Source organism: Pholcus phalangioides, unplaced genomic scaffold (genome assembly GCF_987345545.1).
Source record: "Pholcus phalangioides strain wild (caught in Gottingen) unplaced genomic scaffold, Ppha-v1.0 ptg000008l_1, whole genome shotgun sequence".
In the NCBI taxonomy this organism is placed as follows: Eukaryota; Metazoa; Arthropoda; class Arachnida; order Araneae; family Pholcidae; genus Pholcus; species Pholcus phalangioides.
Window position 1 is genome coordinate 52,553,757 of NW_028301601.1, and position 17,732 is coordinate 52,571,488.

The window sequence follows — 17,732 nt, forward strand, 5'->3', positions numbered from 1 at the left end:
GAGAAGAACAGTTTTTTTTCGAAATGCGTTTTCTTCATTTAAAACTCATTTAATTAGAAAATAGTTTCCTTTTACAGTCTGTTAATCTCTTATTTGTCTATTCGTTCATTCAATCATTTGTTTTCCGATGTGAACATCATAACAAAAAAAAAGTGAGACATATGGTTCCCTATCCCTTTGGGTGCCCACACTCAAATTCTTGGTCACAGTCGTCCTTGTTTATGCCCTCAAAGGACGAGTATAAGGTGATGTTTGCGTAAGGAAAAATGTTTAGCATAGGAAACTGTGCCAAAAATGGTTCAAAGTTTGTTGAAAACCAGCAATATCCATCGCTGTGCTTGTCGATTGGAGCACTCACTCTCTGGACGAAGGAAAGGTTTGTAAGCATAGGCGGAGATAGACTTGAAAGTCTGAGGGCATGGCCATTATTGCTGGGGGGGGGGCAATGGTCCCTTCCTGTATCGTCACCCATGTTTGTAAAGCCGGGTTTTCCTAGGAGCAGGTTTCCTGTACTGCGCGCAACGTGATTCGCCCAGCGCGACATTCCGTCCGCTCACCAATAAGAAAAGCAGCATGACTGTTTTCCTACAGAGCGCAATACGCCTCACGACAGTGCTATACGTCGAGCGTGATTGGCCGACTGCTTCTGGAGGAGTCAGTACGTCGTTCGCCGCGCGTTTTGCCGATGTTCTCTTCACACTCGTGTGGTTTCTTCCCCTTTTCTTCAAACTGGAGCATGCAGACGACAGAGTAGCTGATGCCAAGGCCATATACTATAACCGCGGTTCTCAACTGGTGCTCCGCGGAGCACCAAGGGCTCCGTGTGCACCTTCCAGGGACTCCGCGGTGACTCGAGGAAAATAAAATTAATCAGTAGGTTTGATAGATAAGTAAATAAGAGAGACCTACAAGGTTCTGCCATAAAAATTATGTACAAAAAAGGGCTCCTTGAGTCAAACAGGGCTCCGCCATAGAAATTATATACTGAAATGGGCTCTGTGAGTCAAAAAAGGTTGAGAACCGCTGTACTATAATATAGCCGCCCTGATCTGATGCGCCATGCTAGGAAAACACATAGCGTAATTATGTAACACACTGCCATGCCATCTATTTTCTAAAGGCAGAAATGTAACAATGAATGAATATTGTGTTGTTTTTAAGTACTCATTGTTCCCTGTTTAAATCATTGTATTTTTCAATATATCAGCTATGCATATCAATTTTTTTTATATATTTGATTAGGTGGTGTTCTTGAAGCTTATTGGACAAGGGTGCGTAGTAATGAAATAAAAAAGGATGAAAGCCAGTTGAAAGTTGCGTCGATGCTTGAGAAATTGAGGGATGAATTAGGTACTTATTCACCCCCTACACAATCTTTTTTCACAAAGGTAAAATCAAACTCTCATTCATTTGTTGAGTACTTGGTTTTGGAATAAAATTAAAAATGAGAAAAATGTGTATGTTTGCTATCATGCTCTGTTGAATACAGCTTACACAAACATTCATTATAATGAAAAAATGTATTTTTTCAGTTTTTTTCAACGAAGAAAGTAGATATCCCCACTGGTCTATATCTGTATGGATCTGTAGGTGAGAATAACTTAATTTTTATTTTGAATTTTTCTCACAAAAAGTTTCCATGCACCGATTTTGCATTTTTTTTACTCTTATTTTTTTAAGTCTGTGAGACAAAACAGCTAACAATAAATTTTTTTTATAAAGATGTCTTTAAAATGTCACATGCCTCACGCTATCGTTTGAAAGAACAAAAATAGAAATTATTAGTTTTGTTCAGTCTTTTCTAACAATTACTATTGCTGCTGAACCTTACATGAATTTCATACACATTCCTCTATGGAATTTCTAATGAACTGGTACATGCCGGAATATGCGTGTACGTGTTGTGACCCTAACATAAAGGTCTGTTTCTGCTTAATGCTTGTTATGTGTAGTGCTGCCATCAGTTTTACTAACTATGAGTGAAATGTAATGATTGAATACTTGTTCTGTTGTAGGCCTGTTGCTCTCTGTGGTGAGATTTTTTAACAGGGGAGATTGGATTGCATTTACGATTTTCTGACAGGTACAATATTTTGAAAATAAATTATAAGTGAGATTGATGATTCAATACATTTCTTCTTTATAGGTTGTGGTAAAACTATGTTGATGGATCTTTTTCACGATCACTGTCCTGTTGAAAAGCGGAAAAGGACACATTTCCATTCATTTATGCTTGATGTTCATTCTCGTTAGTATATTTTTTTTGTTAGTTGATCAAAATTCAGTTGCCCAAATTTCATTCTTTACAATATACCAGCTGTTTCAGCCATTGAAAATAAAGTTGAGTAAACCTGTTGCTACTCTCAGTTAAGCATAATCATGTTAATATTACCATTGTTTCCATCTCATATATTTTTGATAACAAGGTTTTGTACATTATGCTATTTAATGGTTTTTAATGCATATTAAGAAAATTTTTCTTTTATTTCTATGGTTTAACGTATGAATAAATAATTTATGTACAGGCATCCATGAATTCAAAAAGCATACGCTGAAAGGTTCTCGACCGAGCAAGAAATCTTTGGACTATGATCCCATCGCTCCTGTAGCGAGAGACATTGCAGATGAAACATGGCTTCTTTGTCTTGATGAATTTCAGGTTGCCGTTTTTTTTTGTTTTTGGATAACTTATCACTAGGGCTCGGATTTTTTATGACCTAAATATCTTAAAAATATGCAATCATTTATGACGTAAAAAACATGAAAATATGACCTTAAAATTTAAAAATATTGTAATTTCCCCAATATTTCATCTCTTCTTTTTCATTATTATCCTTCTTACCTCATTAAGTTAAAAAATAAACAAGACATTCATCAATTTTTATTAAAATGATTATTTTAATTAAAATTCTCTCGCCAGTTTCAAAGAAAACCACGCCTACCTAATGCACAATAACTGTTCCTCAGTTCGTTCTGGAATCGCACTCAGTTTTATGAGATGCAGTTTCAAATTTTTTTTTAAATAAATTAACTGCTATATTGTTTAGTTTCTTCTAGGAAAAATTTGGGGAACCCATACTTCACAAAGTGTTTTTTTTTGTTTTTTTTTGGAAAATTTGGTAAAAATTACCAGATGGAGCTATATTTGAAGAAGGCTTATGTGTCATAAAGCAGACTCTAGTTTCTGAAATTTTCTTGATTGTTTCTCAAGTAGAATCGCAATGTTGCTGCACACTAAATCGGTTCTGTGCTAGAACTTTTAACATATTTAACAAAATAAAGTACAGCGGTATCATCAATTTTTCGGTTTTAAACCAAGCACGACTCCAGCCTACTGTCATTAGACATTTTACTACCATTTTACCCGTTTTCAGATGTGAGTTGTGGCAAAAAGTGTGTATATCTTCTATGCCTAACCGTCTGTGTGTTTATCTAGTGTTGTGCATGAAGTTAGTGCTGCCATCTGTTTTCGAATTGTGAGTGAAGTGTAATGCTTGAGTATTTGTACAGTTAGGCACTATGTAGCAACTTAGAGAGTGGGAAGGGGGAGTTCTTGTGCTCCGTGCGCTGAACAAGGAAGAGTGCCAGGTTTACTTTTTGTTCGTTCAAAATTATGAGGAGGGGATGCGAAAATAGGTACTTGCCCGGGTGACAGTTGTGCATGGTTGTAGCCTTGGATATTTTGGGGATTTTTTTTAAAGGGGGAGATAGACTCCCTTTTCACCTGAAGCTAGAAAACGACAGAAACCAAATTCGCCCAACTACTACCTGCACCACCATTAGGATTTGAACTTGGGTCCCTCTGATGTGGATCCCACACGATGCTCATATGATTGTACAACAGCCACCATAGGTGCTGAAAATATTCTCCCCAAAGTCATGGAAAAATTTCTGTAACTTTAGGCAGTGCCAGAATTAAGGTGCAGCAACTACCAAACTTGCAGGAGTTTCAATTTTAGAGCAGAAAAAAATTAAAAAATCAATTTTTACTTCAAAACCATAATGCAAAAAAAAAATCATTTTTATTGAGCTTTAGAGTTTTACAGCGATGGGGAACAGTGGCAAAACCGAGTCTGCCCTTCCTGACAAAAATCCTTGTGTTTAGGCTTGATGAAAATGGAAAATGCATTGAACTGTGAAGAGTTTGAGTGTCTTAATGAATGAGATCTTTGACAAGTGCTTGGCTACCATTCAGAAACATAGCAAAAAGATCCTCCGAGAACTAAAAAGTGGCTACTAGTAATGAAATTTTTTTTTTCCCAAAACAAAAGAAAAGAGGAAAAAAGACAGTAATTTCTATTGTAATTGCATACTACATCTTTTCTGTGATAAAATAACGAAAAAAAAGATCTATTGCTTGAAAATTCATAAAATATGACAGATCGCTCAAAAATTATTAAAATATAACCAATGGCTCAGAAATGCCTAAAATACGACTTGTCATAAAAAAATATAGTATGCCATAAAAATCCGGGCCCTACTTATCGCACATAAGATTTGTATAAAAAAATATGTTATTTGTTTTTCTTTTTTTTAATTTACATTTTATTGTTTTATTTATTTATTTATTTTATTTTATTGTTTTATTCATGGCTAAAGTTATTCTACCCTATGAAATTGAATCTTTATTATTGATTTCAAGCAAAAAATAATTTAAGTTGAATTCACACAACCAATTTCATGATTAAATTTTTTTTGACAGGTTACAGATATTGGTGACGCCATGATTTTGAAACGTCTGTTCACAGAGCTTTTCAATAATGGCATTGTTCTTTTTGCAACTTCTAATCGGCAACCTGATGGTCTGGATCAGTTCAGTATTTGTTTCCTTCATCATTATTGTTTTTCATATCACCAATTTCTTTTTTTTTTTCTTTTTTTATCAAGATTGAGCTTAACCTCATCAGTCCATAGGAAATACTTATTTGTGCTGTTCCTCTGATGTGGATCCCACACGATGCTCATATGATTGTACAACAGCCACCATCGGTGCTGAAAATATTCTCCCCAAAGTCATGGAAAAATTTCTGTAACTTTTTCACTCTGAACGCTTAACTTTAGGCAGTGGCAGAATTAAGGGGGTGGGGGAGCAACTACCAAACTTGAGTAAGTGTCGATTTTAGAGCGGAAAAAAATTAAACCTCATCCTCAATCCTCTGCTGAATTTCTGAAGAATCAGCACATCCGGAATGTGTGTTCTTAGTGTATGCACAGCACATATTTATGCTGCCAGAGTTCTAGTTGTTTCTCATTCTTGCTCATGCTGCCATCTACATTCCGCATTTTGAAGTGAAGATGGTAAATGCTTGAATTTTCATATAGGAGTCACTGAGCAATACTTTAAGAAATGTCCAGCTAGATTAAATGTTCAAAGAGACTCCAAAATTAGTTCTAAATATTCAAAACATTTGTTAGTATCATATTCACCAGTCTGTATAAACTAATTTTAGTCAGTTTCACAGTTGAAAATAAACATAAAATTCAAAATGACTTTGAGGACTGAGGAGGTTAATAAGCACAGGGATTTCAAAATAAATTTGTTGGATCTAGGATTGTGTTGGATCTATTTGTGTGTTTTTATACTGTTTGTTTTCTACAGTGAAAATTCTATATAATCATTCATATCCTCTACAACAATATGTCCTATATAATATTACTATTTGATCCAGATGTACTTTTTGTAGTGTTTCATCTATAATGATAACTCCATCAGCATTAGAATTGAAAAATAAAAGTCACTTGTCCTGTGGACCAATGAATACGAGAATCTACTGGTCCACAGACATGAGTGGTTCGCTAAATAAAAAATCTCTTCTGAATAATAATTAATTCTCCTAAATATATTGTCATTTAGAAGAGTGATATTCCATCGGGGGGTGAAAAAAGCCATTAAAAAACAATTAGGAGTGTAGTCAAACCTTATGTTCAAAAAGCTACCACTGTGTTGATTCTGAGGCTTTATCGGCTGATGTTTGAAGAGTCATTCCTTTTTAAATTACATTTTCAAAAAACATTTTGCAAAAGTTATTTGCTATTAAGAAAGTTTAATATTACTAATAATAAGATTCAAACAGCAACATTGATTATGAAATAATTGGAACAAAATATCTTCACATAAATGTGTGCGTGTGTGTATGTGGTTTTTTTTTTTTTTTTTGGTTTTTTTAGCATATCCAGCAAAAAATAAGACATTTTTCAGATGTCAAACTGACTTGTGACGTTTTTTGCTACTGGTCCTGTGGACCATTACAACTTTTTTCTCTGTGGTCCGATTGTTCATTCTCTGGTCTCGGACAAGTGGACTCCCAAAGATTTTGAATGCTGTCCATGATGATCATATGTTTTTTGGGTCCTTGAGTATATTTATATAAGTGTTTCACTATTTATACTCTATTGTAAATTTATTGCATACCATGAAGTCTTACATTCTCCTACATATCTATATTGCTTTCCAGTCTCTCCACACTTCTCATAGTGTTATTGAATTTTAATTATAACAATAAATCTTGTAAAACTATACTTCTCCCCGGTCCCTCGAATATCATTAAATAGGATTTCTATTGCTTTGTGGTGTGTATGTAGTAAATGAATATATCTTCTCAACTAATGCATTAAGTTATGTAATAATACACATACACATCTGACTGGTGTGAAAGTACAGGATGACTTTGTGTGTGGGTTAAGAAATATACAAATGATTCTAAATGATCAGATTTGTCATGTTCTTGTTAGTATAGATCCATGAAGATGTATGGAAATGGCAGACTCGTGGTTTGATAGTTTATTATGTCAGTTTCATTGATTGAAAGTCCTAAAGCAGAATGAGCCCTTCTGCACCGAACTCAAAATTTGGACAAAATTCCTATAATTGGAAAACATGGTGTTCTTTTTCCTTATTTTCTTAGAGTTCTTCATGAGATTGTTCCGCAACGTGCGTTGCAATTTTTGGTTCATTCTGTTTTTTGGAGAATGAATGTATCAATTATTATGTCCTCAAATATTATCATTCCAGTCCATAGCGGGAGTGGGGATTTGGGGGTCTTCTTGCCGTCATCCCCAAAATGGGAGAAAAAAGGGGAGAGTGACTAAATCTGTTCTATCACTGGAGTCAACCCCCCCCCCCCCCGAAATGCAAGTTGGTCCCTCTGAACGAAATTGCTGTCCACAGGCCTGTTATCAGTATTCATGAACCTGTGGTTGACAAATACAATACTTCAGTTATTATGCTGCATTTCATTTACTTATTATGCCATTTAATTTTTTTTATTTTATTTTTCCCTGTAGATTTGTATAAGCATGGATTACAAAGAAGCAATTTTATACCTTTCATTGCTGTCCTGAAGGTGAGCAAATGTTATGTTGTGTGTCAAATATCATTAGTTACCATACGGCAAGAAAAGCCAAGGAAGGCATGGTTGCAGCTGAGAAATCATTTGTTGTCAGACAACCATTTGGGGCATATGTTGAACCTTGACAAATTTGTAAAATTTGCTGTCATTCATGTCAAGGCTCTGTTTAGTATATAAGCAAAATTTGGTACCACTGAGTGGAAAATTATAGATTTGTATTTGAAACAGAGTAGACAGACATACATACAGACAAACGTGCAGAAGACAAAGAACCACACAGAGACAGACAGATGGTTAAACAATTTTATGTGCAATAGATTCTTTATTATCCTCTATTATACGCACTCTGATATACAAAATTAAAGGAAAGTCGACCAAGGCCAGTGCATGTGAAAAAGTGATTGCAAATTTTCTTTTCTTGGATTTATGTTATTTTGTGTAATTATTTGTTTTATTTATACTTGTATAGAGTTTAATGTTCATTTTATTTATATCTTACACTTAAAAATTGCTTCTAATAATAATTTGTCCTCCCATTTATATTGCAATTGCTATGATCAGCCCAGTCTTGTGAGTGGGGGATATTAAAATTAAGTTTCTACTGTATATGAATTTGCAGAGTTACAAGTTAATAAATCTACTGGTAATTTTGAGAGATGTCAAGGTACAAAAATCATTACCAGGTTTAAGAAATTTAATTTCTGTCTTGTTATCAAATGAGCTAAAACAATGTACTGCACAGATGATTATTTTTCATTGTCACTTCTTGAAGGTCTATTTTAAAGTTTCATAAATTTGTTAGATTAGTTAGCCCTCTGAATTGAATATTTTCCTCTAGAAATTCTGCCTTCCTATTTGGTTAGACTCTGGTGTTGATTACAGAATGAGGTTTTTTTCTGGAACACGCAAGACATATTTTGTGTAAGTTAGTCATATTCTGAGTATACCTTTTCTTGTTTTGCATTTTTTTTACTAGTATTTTTTCACTAACCTAAATTTGTTAACTTTTTTTTGTCCAGTAAGAGTGAATGTGATGCGAATAAAGAGCTTGATGCAGCTTTCAAATACTTGGCTAACCGTGAAAATGATGGTAATTTTCATTTCCTCTACAAGTATAATTTTTAAAAAGCTTTTTTAATATTTTTCATTGAATTTTTAGTATAGTATAGCTTCAATCACCATTTGTCAGATCATGGGATATTATGTAATTATTATCTGACAATGTCACTGTGTCATCAAAGCCAAGCCATTCTGTTCTGGATTTTAATCCAGTGGAGGACATGATTGCCTTCATCCAGCCAGTTTAGAATCAGTTCTAAACTGAAAAGCACAATCTTATTAGTCCTGATGAGTTATTAAAAAAACACGTGCAACAAAATTCTCATGTAGCAAGTCAAACATTGATACAAATATGTCATCTTGATTCAAGATGCGCCTCTTCATTAACCTATCTTTTGCTCACTATTTTTAATTATTTGCTTTACTCAAGTATTCTTGGGATGTTTTTTAGCACAAATTAGAAGAATTTATCCACAGTTTGATGAAAGGGATTCTTAATCTTTTTGTGTTCCACTTTGGGTTGGGTTGACACAAATCCAGGTTTTTCAGTATTTTTCTGGGTACATTTTTGGAAGGAAAGCAAGTTATGTATGTTATAGCCTGCATAAATATAATAGACCTTGTAATATATGGCAATTATTTATGTAATTATTATAACATTAGCTCATTGGTAGCTCATTACAGAAAATTCTAGAGGGAGGCAAAATCGTTTTGCATCGTATTTTAATATAAATGGGTTTTGTATCATGTTTTTTCAGGGGTTTCCTCCTAACCCTTATAATATAAATAGCATTGAATATATAGATTTATTATTGCATTTTTCTTTAGATAGAGTATGGCAATGCAATAACACCATCAGAAAGCATACTGTTTGCAAGCAAGGTGCAGTTTTGAGATATAGTTTTTGGTTTGTTTTCATGTGTTTTTCAAGGGTTTTCTCTTACCCCTATAATCTAAATAGCGTTGAATACATAGATTTTTAGAAATATAGAGTATGACAATGCAGTAATATCATTAGAAAGTATACTGTGTGCAAGTAGGTGCAGAGTTTTGAGGTGTAGTTTATGCTGGGTTTTTTCGAGTTAGGCAAAATCAGACCAACCCTGTCCCCTGACCTTTTGTGCCAATAAAATGAAAGGCACAAACCCCCTTCACAAATATTATACAGTATATAGAAATATAAAAACTAATTAATTGTTTTTCTATTCTAGCTCACAAACCCAGTAAAATCTCTCCAAAGATTCCATAGACTCTTGGTTCAGAACCTTTTATTTAATGATTGAAGTTGGCTGTGATCACATATTTTCACATGACAACTATTATAATTCATGCTTATCCAACATAAATGAGCTGGCGGACTGTCGGATAAGCGAAAATGTCGGATGGGAGGTATTAAGAAAAAAACCTATTAAACATCAAAATATGTTATAATTTTATACATTACGAATGTACTAATCATGTTTCACAACAACACAACTGGGAAAAAAATGAACGTACAATTATAGAATATTCTGAAGTGAAATACAGTGCTCAAAAAGTTCAGTCCTGTGGTGATTTAAAAAAGATTTTGATCATAGTCTGCTTTTTTTTTTTTTTCCTGACAAGTGCTGTTTCTTCTCTTCCAAGTCTCCTCGTCTTTGTAGCATCATTATGTCGATTCCTGTAGCTTCTACTAGTTGCTCAATGTAATTAATTGCAGTTTCTAAAGCCTTAACTCTGTCGTTATGTGAGACTCTGAGAGGCTCAACAGTTGATGCTTGATCTTGATCTTCGATTTTAATATAATCACAGTTGACAAGAGGGACAATTTCTTCATCAGTTATTTCGTACCTATCATTATTCTTCATCCATCTTTCTATTTCTTGCAAAGATGTATCCTCATATCCAGAGATGTGTTGCGCTAATGGTAGAATGGTTTCTTCGGTTTCATCTGTGCTTTCATCATCGCCTAACAGCTTCTTCCATGATTTTGCAATTGTTAAAGCCCTTACATGAGCCCAGGTTCTTGCCCAGTGAACGCCACTGTACAGACTGGGTAGAACTGATTAGCAGTAGTAGAGTTGGGAATAACAAAAAATAGACTATACTCACAACTTGAAGTTCTTGTTGCCTGTGAATGCAAGCCGGTCTCCCATTTTGAAAAGTCTCTCTGCAGAGAGCAAGTAAACCTACAATACAATACTGACATAACATGAAAATGCAAGCATTTCCATCTTTACTTCAGAAAATGGAAGAGAGATGGCAGCATGAACACTAAAATAAGTGCAACTCAACAACACAAATACGTTAGGGGCCACACATACACTCAGAACACACATTCCGGCATGTGTCGATTGGTTATAAACTCTGTAGAGGTATGTGCACAATGTGCATGAATGGTTAAGTAGTAGTATTTCTTGTCGATTGATCCTTTTTTTTTTCCTGTTGGGCATTGTATAAGCGAAGGTTGCAGAAATGAGACTGCTGTATCATGGTAGGGCAGCATTTCTGAAACATTTTCTCATGGCATTACTGGAGGTTCCACTTCCTTTTTTGGATTGTATGGATTCGCTAGGACATGGGATAGTTATTTCTAGGATTCTGTAAGTGCTGAAAGGTTGAGAAATGCTTCTGTCATTAATTATTTTCATATTTGGCACATCAAGATATTCCTCAGGCGTGTAGTAGTAAATTGCTTTGTATGGTGATGAACTGGTTGTAAATGCCTCAAACTTGTTGATAAGGCAAACATCATCATTATATATTGATTATAATAAAATATTAAAAAGAAATTATTTATATAAAAGAAATCCATCAAAAGCATATGATCAGTATGCTTATGGTCTTGCTCATCGACGCATTTCTACGTAATTCTACCTCACTATATCAGTACAGTAGTATATTTCCCACGCTACAGCTCTCTAGCATTGCATTTTGTATGGCTCACACATGTTATACATACATACTTTGATATTATTTTCGGACCCAGTTGGCTATGTTGCCAAAAATATCTGTATGAATAATCATTACCATGAAAAAAAAATTCATTGAAATTTATGCAACATGTTCCTGGTTGTATTTCTTTTTTGTTATACATTGTTTTGGCTGTTTAATTTTATATTGCAGATATTTTTATTTTTTCATAGTTGTCCGCTCCAAGATCATGACAATCAAGAGTAGAAATATAACACTGCCAATTACTTGCGGTCATGTCGCTGACTGCAAGTTTGAAGAATTATGTGATAGGGTAAATCTCATTTCTTTCATCTGTGTTCATACCAGATGTTAATATTTTTAATACTTTTTTCCTTGTTTTTAATTCTTGTTGTATCATTTTTGAAGCCTCTGGGAGCTGTGGACTATTTAGTGATGAGCCAAGTTTTTCATACTGTCATCATACGGGACATTCCCCAGATGTCTCAGAGACAAAAATCTCAAGCAAGGAGATTCATCACTTTGATTGATACTTTTTATGATAACAAGGTATGTAATGATCAAGCATAATCTTGTGATCTTGTTGAATATTTTCAATGTGTTACTGTAAAAAAAAAATATTTTCCATTGGTCACAGTAGCCCAAATCAATAAGATACTCGCCTAAAGTACCTAAGGATGTTTAGAGGAGTTCGATTCCCAGGTTTGTCCTTGTCAGAAACTTTTCTAACAGCTGCCATTCGAAATCGTCAATAAATTGCAGGTCACAGTCTAATTAGCCCTTGTGTTCAGAAAATGACCAATGTGTGACTCAAATGATCAAATTATTTCCTGTCAATAATTATTTCTGGTTTTTTTTTTTTTTTTTTTTTTCAGTGTGATTCAGTGGCATTGCTGAAATCAATGATTCTTGTTTGGAAGTATTCAAAAGTATTCATATGCATTCTTTTATGTCTTTCAAGGTAAGGATACTATGCTCTGCAGATGCTCCTCCAAGGAAATTATTTGTTGCAGCACTCAGTCCATCAGCTGTAGCAGATGAAAATAGAATGCTTATGGATGATTTGGGCATTGCTACCGATAGTGTGAGTAAAACTCTTTAAATCTCTTGTTTATTTTCCTCCTTCAGTTTAGTAGAAGTGCTAAGGAGCATGTTTGCTGTTGCGTATAGTTGAGATCTTTTAGTCGAGACGCAGTAAAAATTTTGTTATAACGGGACCCACTATTACTGGAAAAATTATTGTTAGGCTTTTTGTTATAAGCAAGTTGAAATTTTTTTCTCTATTGGTTGAAGGCTTGGTAATTATTTACCATTATAATCATCTTTTGGACAATCTCTTTTTGATCTTTGCACCAGAAAATTTGAAATTGAATCCAATTTCTTTCTGATATTAACAAATAAACAGGATTCCAATTGTGAAATTGATTTTTGGCTCAGAGCAGATGATTCTCTACAACTTTTTTGCAGAGAATTTAGTATTTTCAAGATAATTCAGTTTACTGTTTGAGCAATTGAAATTCTCAGTTATCATTATCTCACTACTTTTCGCCAATCAGGATTGTTTTTTTTAACAAGATTTTTCCACCTGTTTAAATAAATGACTACAAACTGCTTATTACTTGTAATGGTGAGATTCTCATAAGCTGTTCTCATTATATCAGACTTACTGTATTTGCTTTTGCTATTGGAGAACTGTACAGATTAATTTTGCTATATCCCAAATATAATTTTATTGTATTTATTTAGTGCTTCTTAGAAGTTTTCAATTATTTGTAATTTTAATTATACCTAAATATTTGTTAAATCATCTGTAAAATGAACCATAACCATTTTTCACCTCATCAGGAAAATGCAGATGCCAGCATATTCAGCGGCGAAGAGGAACTTTTTGCTTTCGATCGCACTGTTTCCCGTTTGACAGAAATGCAGACAGACGAGTATTGGAAGCTAAGAAGCTGACGAAATAACTAGTACTTTCATAATTAGTTTAATATATTCAGAATATGAAATAATTTTCTAGGAAAAACTAATTAACATTCGCAACTATTGGGAATTTTAATATAGTAATGACATGCCTGTAGATGTTTTTATACACATTTTATAAATATAGGTCTATGGGGTAGCCTTGTAGAAATTCGAAAACATCAATGAACGATTAGGAATTTGCTATATGTTTGATGATAAGAGGCAAATCTTGCACTGAATAATATATGCCAGATGATTTTTTGTAGATTTATTGTTCATGTCTTGTTTATAATCAAAAAATTCCACCTAGTCTTTATTTTTTTTTTTAAGGAATACAAGGTGTTTTGATAATGTTATAGGTGATCATGTTTATGTGAAATTTAGTCTGGAAAAAAGGGTAATGGTGTATATAAACTATATTCGCATGCAATATCTAGTCTTTTAATGGATCAAACCATAGGAATTCTCGCTATTTAGTTTATGTTGCATCAGCTGTTTAGTTCATAATCTTTTCCATGAAAGAAACCCAGTTATATGTTTTTCAGATTGTTCACATCAGATGATATTAACAAATTGAAACTTTCAATCCATGGGAGAAAATATTCCAAGCATTTTTTGTTGAATTATATGATCTCATAAGATGTACAGTAAAACCCCTCTTACTGGACACCCCTCAGATGCGGTCGCCCCTCTTTTACGGCCAAATAATAATTCCCCCTTGTATAATAAAAGTATGTATTTCGAACCCCTCATTAATGGTCACCTCTGTTTTACAGACAAATTTTTTTGTCCCGCTGGTGTCCGCAAAAGAAAGGTTTTACTGTATTATGAATCATGATATTGAAAGTTTTTTGCACTTTTTATTATGTTGAGATCTAATCAAGGTGTAAAGTTGATCTTGGGAAGATGTAGCGGAATTGTTACTGTTGTTACATTCTTCTTACATCATTTTACAATCTTATAGTAATTTCACAAAGTTGAACAAAAAGCATCAAAAACCAATGTAAGATCTTGATTAGATCCTGAAATATTCTCAAATTCTGGCATGTAACACATTGTATGTCCTACTGTTTAGAGAAAATGTAACATTAATGAAGATATGAGTTATTGAATCGTTTGAACAAATATGTTGAAGTGAATGAGAAAAAAGTGATGTGAGGTGTATATGAGGTAGTTCAGAGACTTTTTTATCATGGAAGAATGAATGCAGATAGAATCTGGTCATTTGGTGTTTCCTCCGAAGCGACTACCTTGTGCAATTGTGTATTTTTACCATTGTTCATACAAAGATATAAATGCTGATTGAATTTTTTTTTAATCACGTCCTCTAGTGCCTCCGTTGCTACCTGCTGCACTTCTTTGGAACCTAAGAATCATTGCCTCTTACGCAAATTCTTTATGCAAGGAAAAGGAAAAAGTCGCATGGGGTGAGATCAGAGGAATAAGCAAGTCATAGAAGTATTGGAATATGATATTTTGACACTTAATGTCTCACCAGGAGGGACCTGTGATTCCTTAAACATCTGCATGATTCAGTGAGATGCAAGGGAATGATCTTTGAAAGGCCAAGTCAGGGGTGCTTCATCATGACAATATGCAGGCTCACAGGTCCTTCCTGGTGTCAGATTAACTGTCAAAACATCACATTTCAATTCTTCTACAATTCTTGCACCCAAGTTCTTCCTGGATCTTGCACCCAAGTGATTTTTACCTTTTTCCTCAGATAAATAATTTGCTTAAGGGGCATAGATTCTTAGGTTCCGAAGAAGAGCAGCGATGAAGACACTAGAAGATGTGACAAAAAAAGGCTCTTGCAATCAGCATTTATATCTTTGTGTGAACAATAATAAAAATGCATTAATTGCACAGGATAGCTACTTCAAAAGAAACATCAAATGAACAGGTTCTATCTGCATTTGTTCTTCCATAATAAAATTGTCTCAGAACTTTTTGAAGGTAGTGGTACATTTAGTATGCCAAATTTCTGGAGTGATAATTCTTTCTGGTGATGCATTTTCTTTAATCTGCAGTATACTGCCCTTGGAATTCTTGTGTAATTTTGATTACTTTCTCTACTAAATTCTATTGTTAAATTCACTGAAACTGTATGAAATACTTTGATACAAGTAATATCCCATGTGCATCTGTTGTCGAATCGATAGTATTTACAGCTGTTCTTCAAATACTCCAATTAGACACAATCCCACCATTGAATACGCTTTTTATAGTGAAAGTATGGAATTTTTTATAGCCCTTTCTTGTTTTTTTTTTTTTTACTTTCAAAAGTTAGAATAGATTAAATTCTAAGAATCTCCTTGTTCTATTTCTTGTATCTATTATTATTTTTTTTTTTTGAATTTTTGTCTAGTATAAATAAAGCAATATAAATTTCAAGCAACATTCACCAGCAATATGTAAACTTCTAGAAGATATTTATCTCATAACTACTGAGAATTATTTTAAAGCAGAAAACATTTGGCATCTTATTAATTCTTTTCTTTTTTGATGTCATGTAAAAAATGAATTCATCATTTTTAGATTAGAACAGTAGTTATGATAATATTGCAGTAATGGTGATAGCTGAAAAGGTTTTCTTGTTGATTGAATGATCATGTAATTGAATGATAATTACATTTTAAGTGCTATTAGCATGTGTCAAACCTCCATTAAGTCGAGATCGCCTCTGGTTATAAATGACACTCGACTATCTAATTTCTCAGTGGTTTTGGGACAATCTCTGCCTTTTCACAGTGGAGTTTTGTTTGTTATCATAATGACCTCATATTTTAATGATATCGTGTATTTTACAATTGTTATGTTGTTGGGAAAAGAATGTTTCTTGTGTACTTAGGGAAATTTTGTTTGTTTTAGCAGATTGTTGGTTATATGAGCTTTGTAAACATGATTAAGTTTTCAGGAATTTATTCTTGCACCTAAGTGTTAATCAATGCAATTGAAGGCGTGTTAATCAATGCAATTGAAGGCCGTAATTTTCACAGCGTCAACTATTATAGGTTGTACATCAAATTTTTTTGTTTATATAGTTTTTGTTTAGATGGCATTGGATCTATTAATGAGAGGGTTTATTTTAATTATGTTGACTGTGTAATAGGTTTCCATCGACTTGATTTTTTTTTAGTTGGCAGTTTATATTATCAATAAAAATATATTGTATAAGAATGAATATAAAAGATTTTTTCAGTTATTTTGTTTGTTGAACATGTGTATTCTCAGCATATCAAACTGTTGAATCGGATGCCTCTATCTTTATGACTTGCAAAGTTAGCATTGTAGGTGCAGGGCAGGCATCTTCAACCCATTGCTCGTGAGCACCATGGACGCTTCCTAAAGCACCCAGATTAATTAATACTGTTGTCCGATTTTATGTTCGCAAGTATTTCATCAATGCTTCAATTAAACACCTTGTACAAATTGCATTCAAAGATTGAAATCATCCTGATTTTATGCATTAGTATGTAAAACTTGCTGTAAGCCTGGTTTTCTTTTGATAATGAGTACCGGCAGTGCTCGAGACTAGAAAAAGATTGAAAACCTCTGTTATATGGGGTTTTCAACCTTTGTGTCTGCATACAATAAATGATATCAAATGAGTTTTTTAAGTCACAACGTACAGTGGTACACTTTGTGTATCAACATACTAGGGATGGCATCAACAAATGGAAAAACTGCCTTTTTAAGGTTATCTGAGTATGAGTTCCTGGATCCAAGCAAGTTTCTGGGACTCTAACGAGCACAAAATTTGCACAGTATCTTAAAATGTTTCATAAGTCATAACTGTATGGGTCTCTGGACCCCCCCCCCCTGGCTGAGTTTTTTTTCTCATCTTGCATTTATGTAAGAAATTAAAACAATAAAGTGAATTAAATTAAAATTGATGACATCTTTAGTGACTTTTATTTCACTCACTCAGCTATTAGAAAACCAATTTGAGTGATGGATGCGAGGGCTAACTCCCGCTTCTTCATGGGCCCCCTCAAGATAGATTTGTGCATTTTGTATTTCATTGACGGTCTTTGACTCAAATTTTCCCTCAAATAGTGATTGCAGTTGAGCCAGTGGCAGGCGCGGATCCAGAACAATGTAAGGTAAGGATGAGACGAATTGATAATTCCATGGAATTGTTCCTCATTTTGCAGGAATGACTAATTTTTCCCATGTTATCCAGCTCTAGGTAGGGGTGATTCCCCCTCCTGCCCACTAGGTTTGTACCTGATTGCTGGACACCAATAGCTGCAAGTCTATTTTATAAGCAACATGGGGGAGAAATCAGTTTCCTGAGCCCCCTTCCTGACCTGGTTAAAAATTCCTACCTTTCAATTGTATCCTTATTCTAGTAATTTTTATTAACAGCTCATTTCCATGAAGCCCGGCCCACGTGTTAAGATGGCACTGGCTCACTTTCATCTAAATAACTAATGGTCAGCA

The 17,732-nt window shown here is 34.0% G+C and overlaps 1 protein-coding gene across 1 annotated transcript; it reads left to right on the forward strand.

Moving 5' to 3' along the window:
- The first annotated feature begins 205 nt into the window (after positions 1-205).
- LOC149084492 (AFG1-like ATPase) lies at positions 206-16,489 on the forward strand. Its single transcript, XM_089234896.1, has 13 exons — positions 206-376; positions 1,243-1,388; positions 1,533-1,590; positions 2,147-2,248; positions 2,526-2,659; positions 4,703-4,802; positions 7,285-7,343; positions 8,188-8,270; positions 8,369-8,439; positions 11,534-11,634; positions 11,730-11,870; positions 12,283-12,405; positions 13,167-16,489. The coding sequence occupies exons 1-13, from the start codon at positions 295-297 to the stop codon at positions 13,278-13,280; spliced, it is 1,314 nt and encodes a 437-aa protein (XP_089091022.1). The 5' UTR covers positions 206-294; the 3' UTR covers positions 13,281-16,489.
- Positions 16,490-17,732: the final 1,243 nt, after the last annotated feature.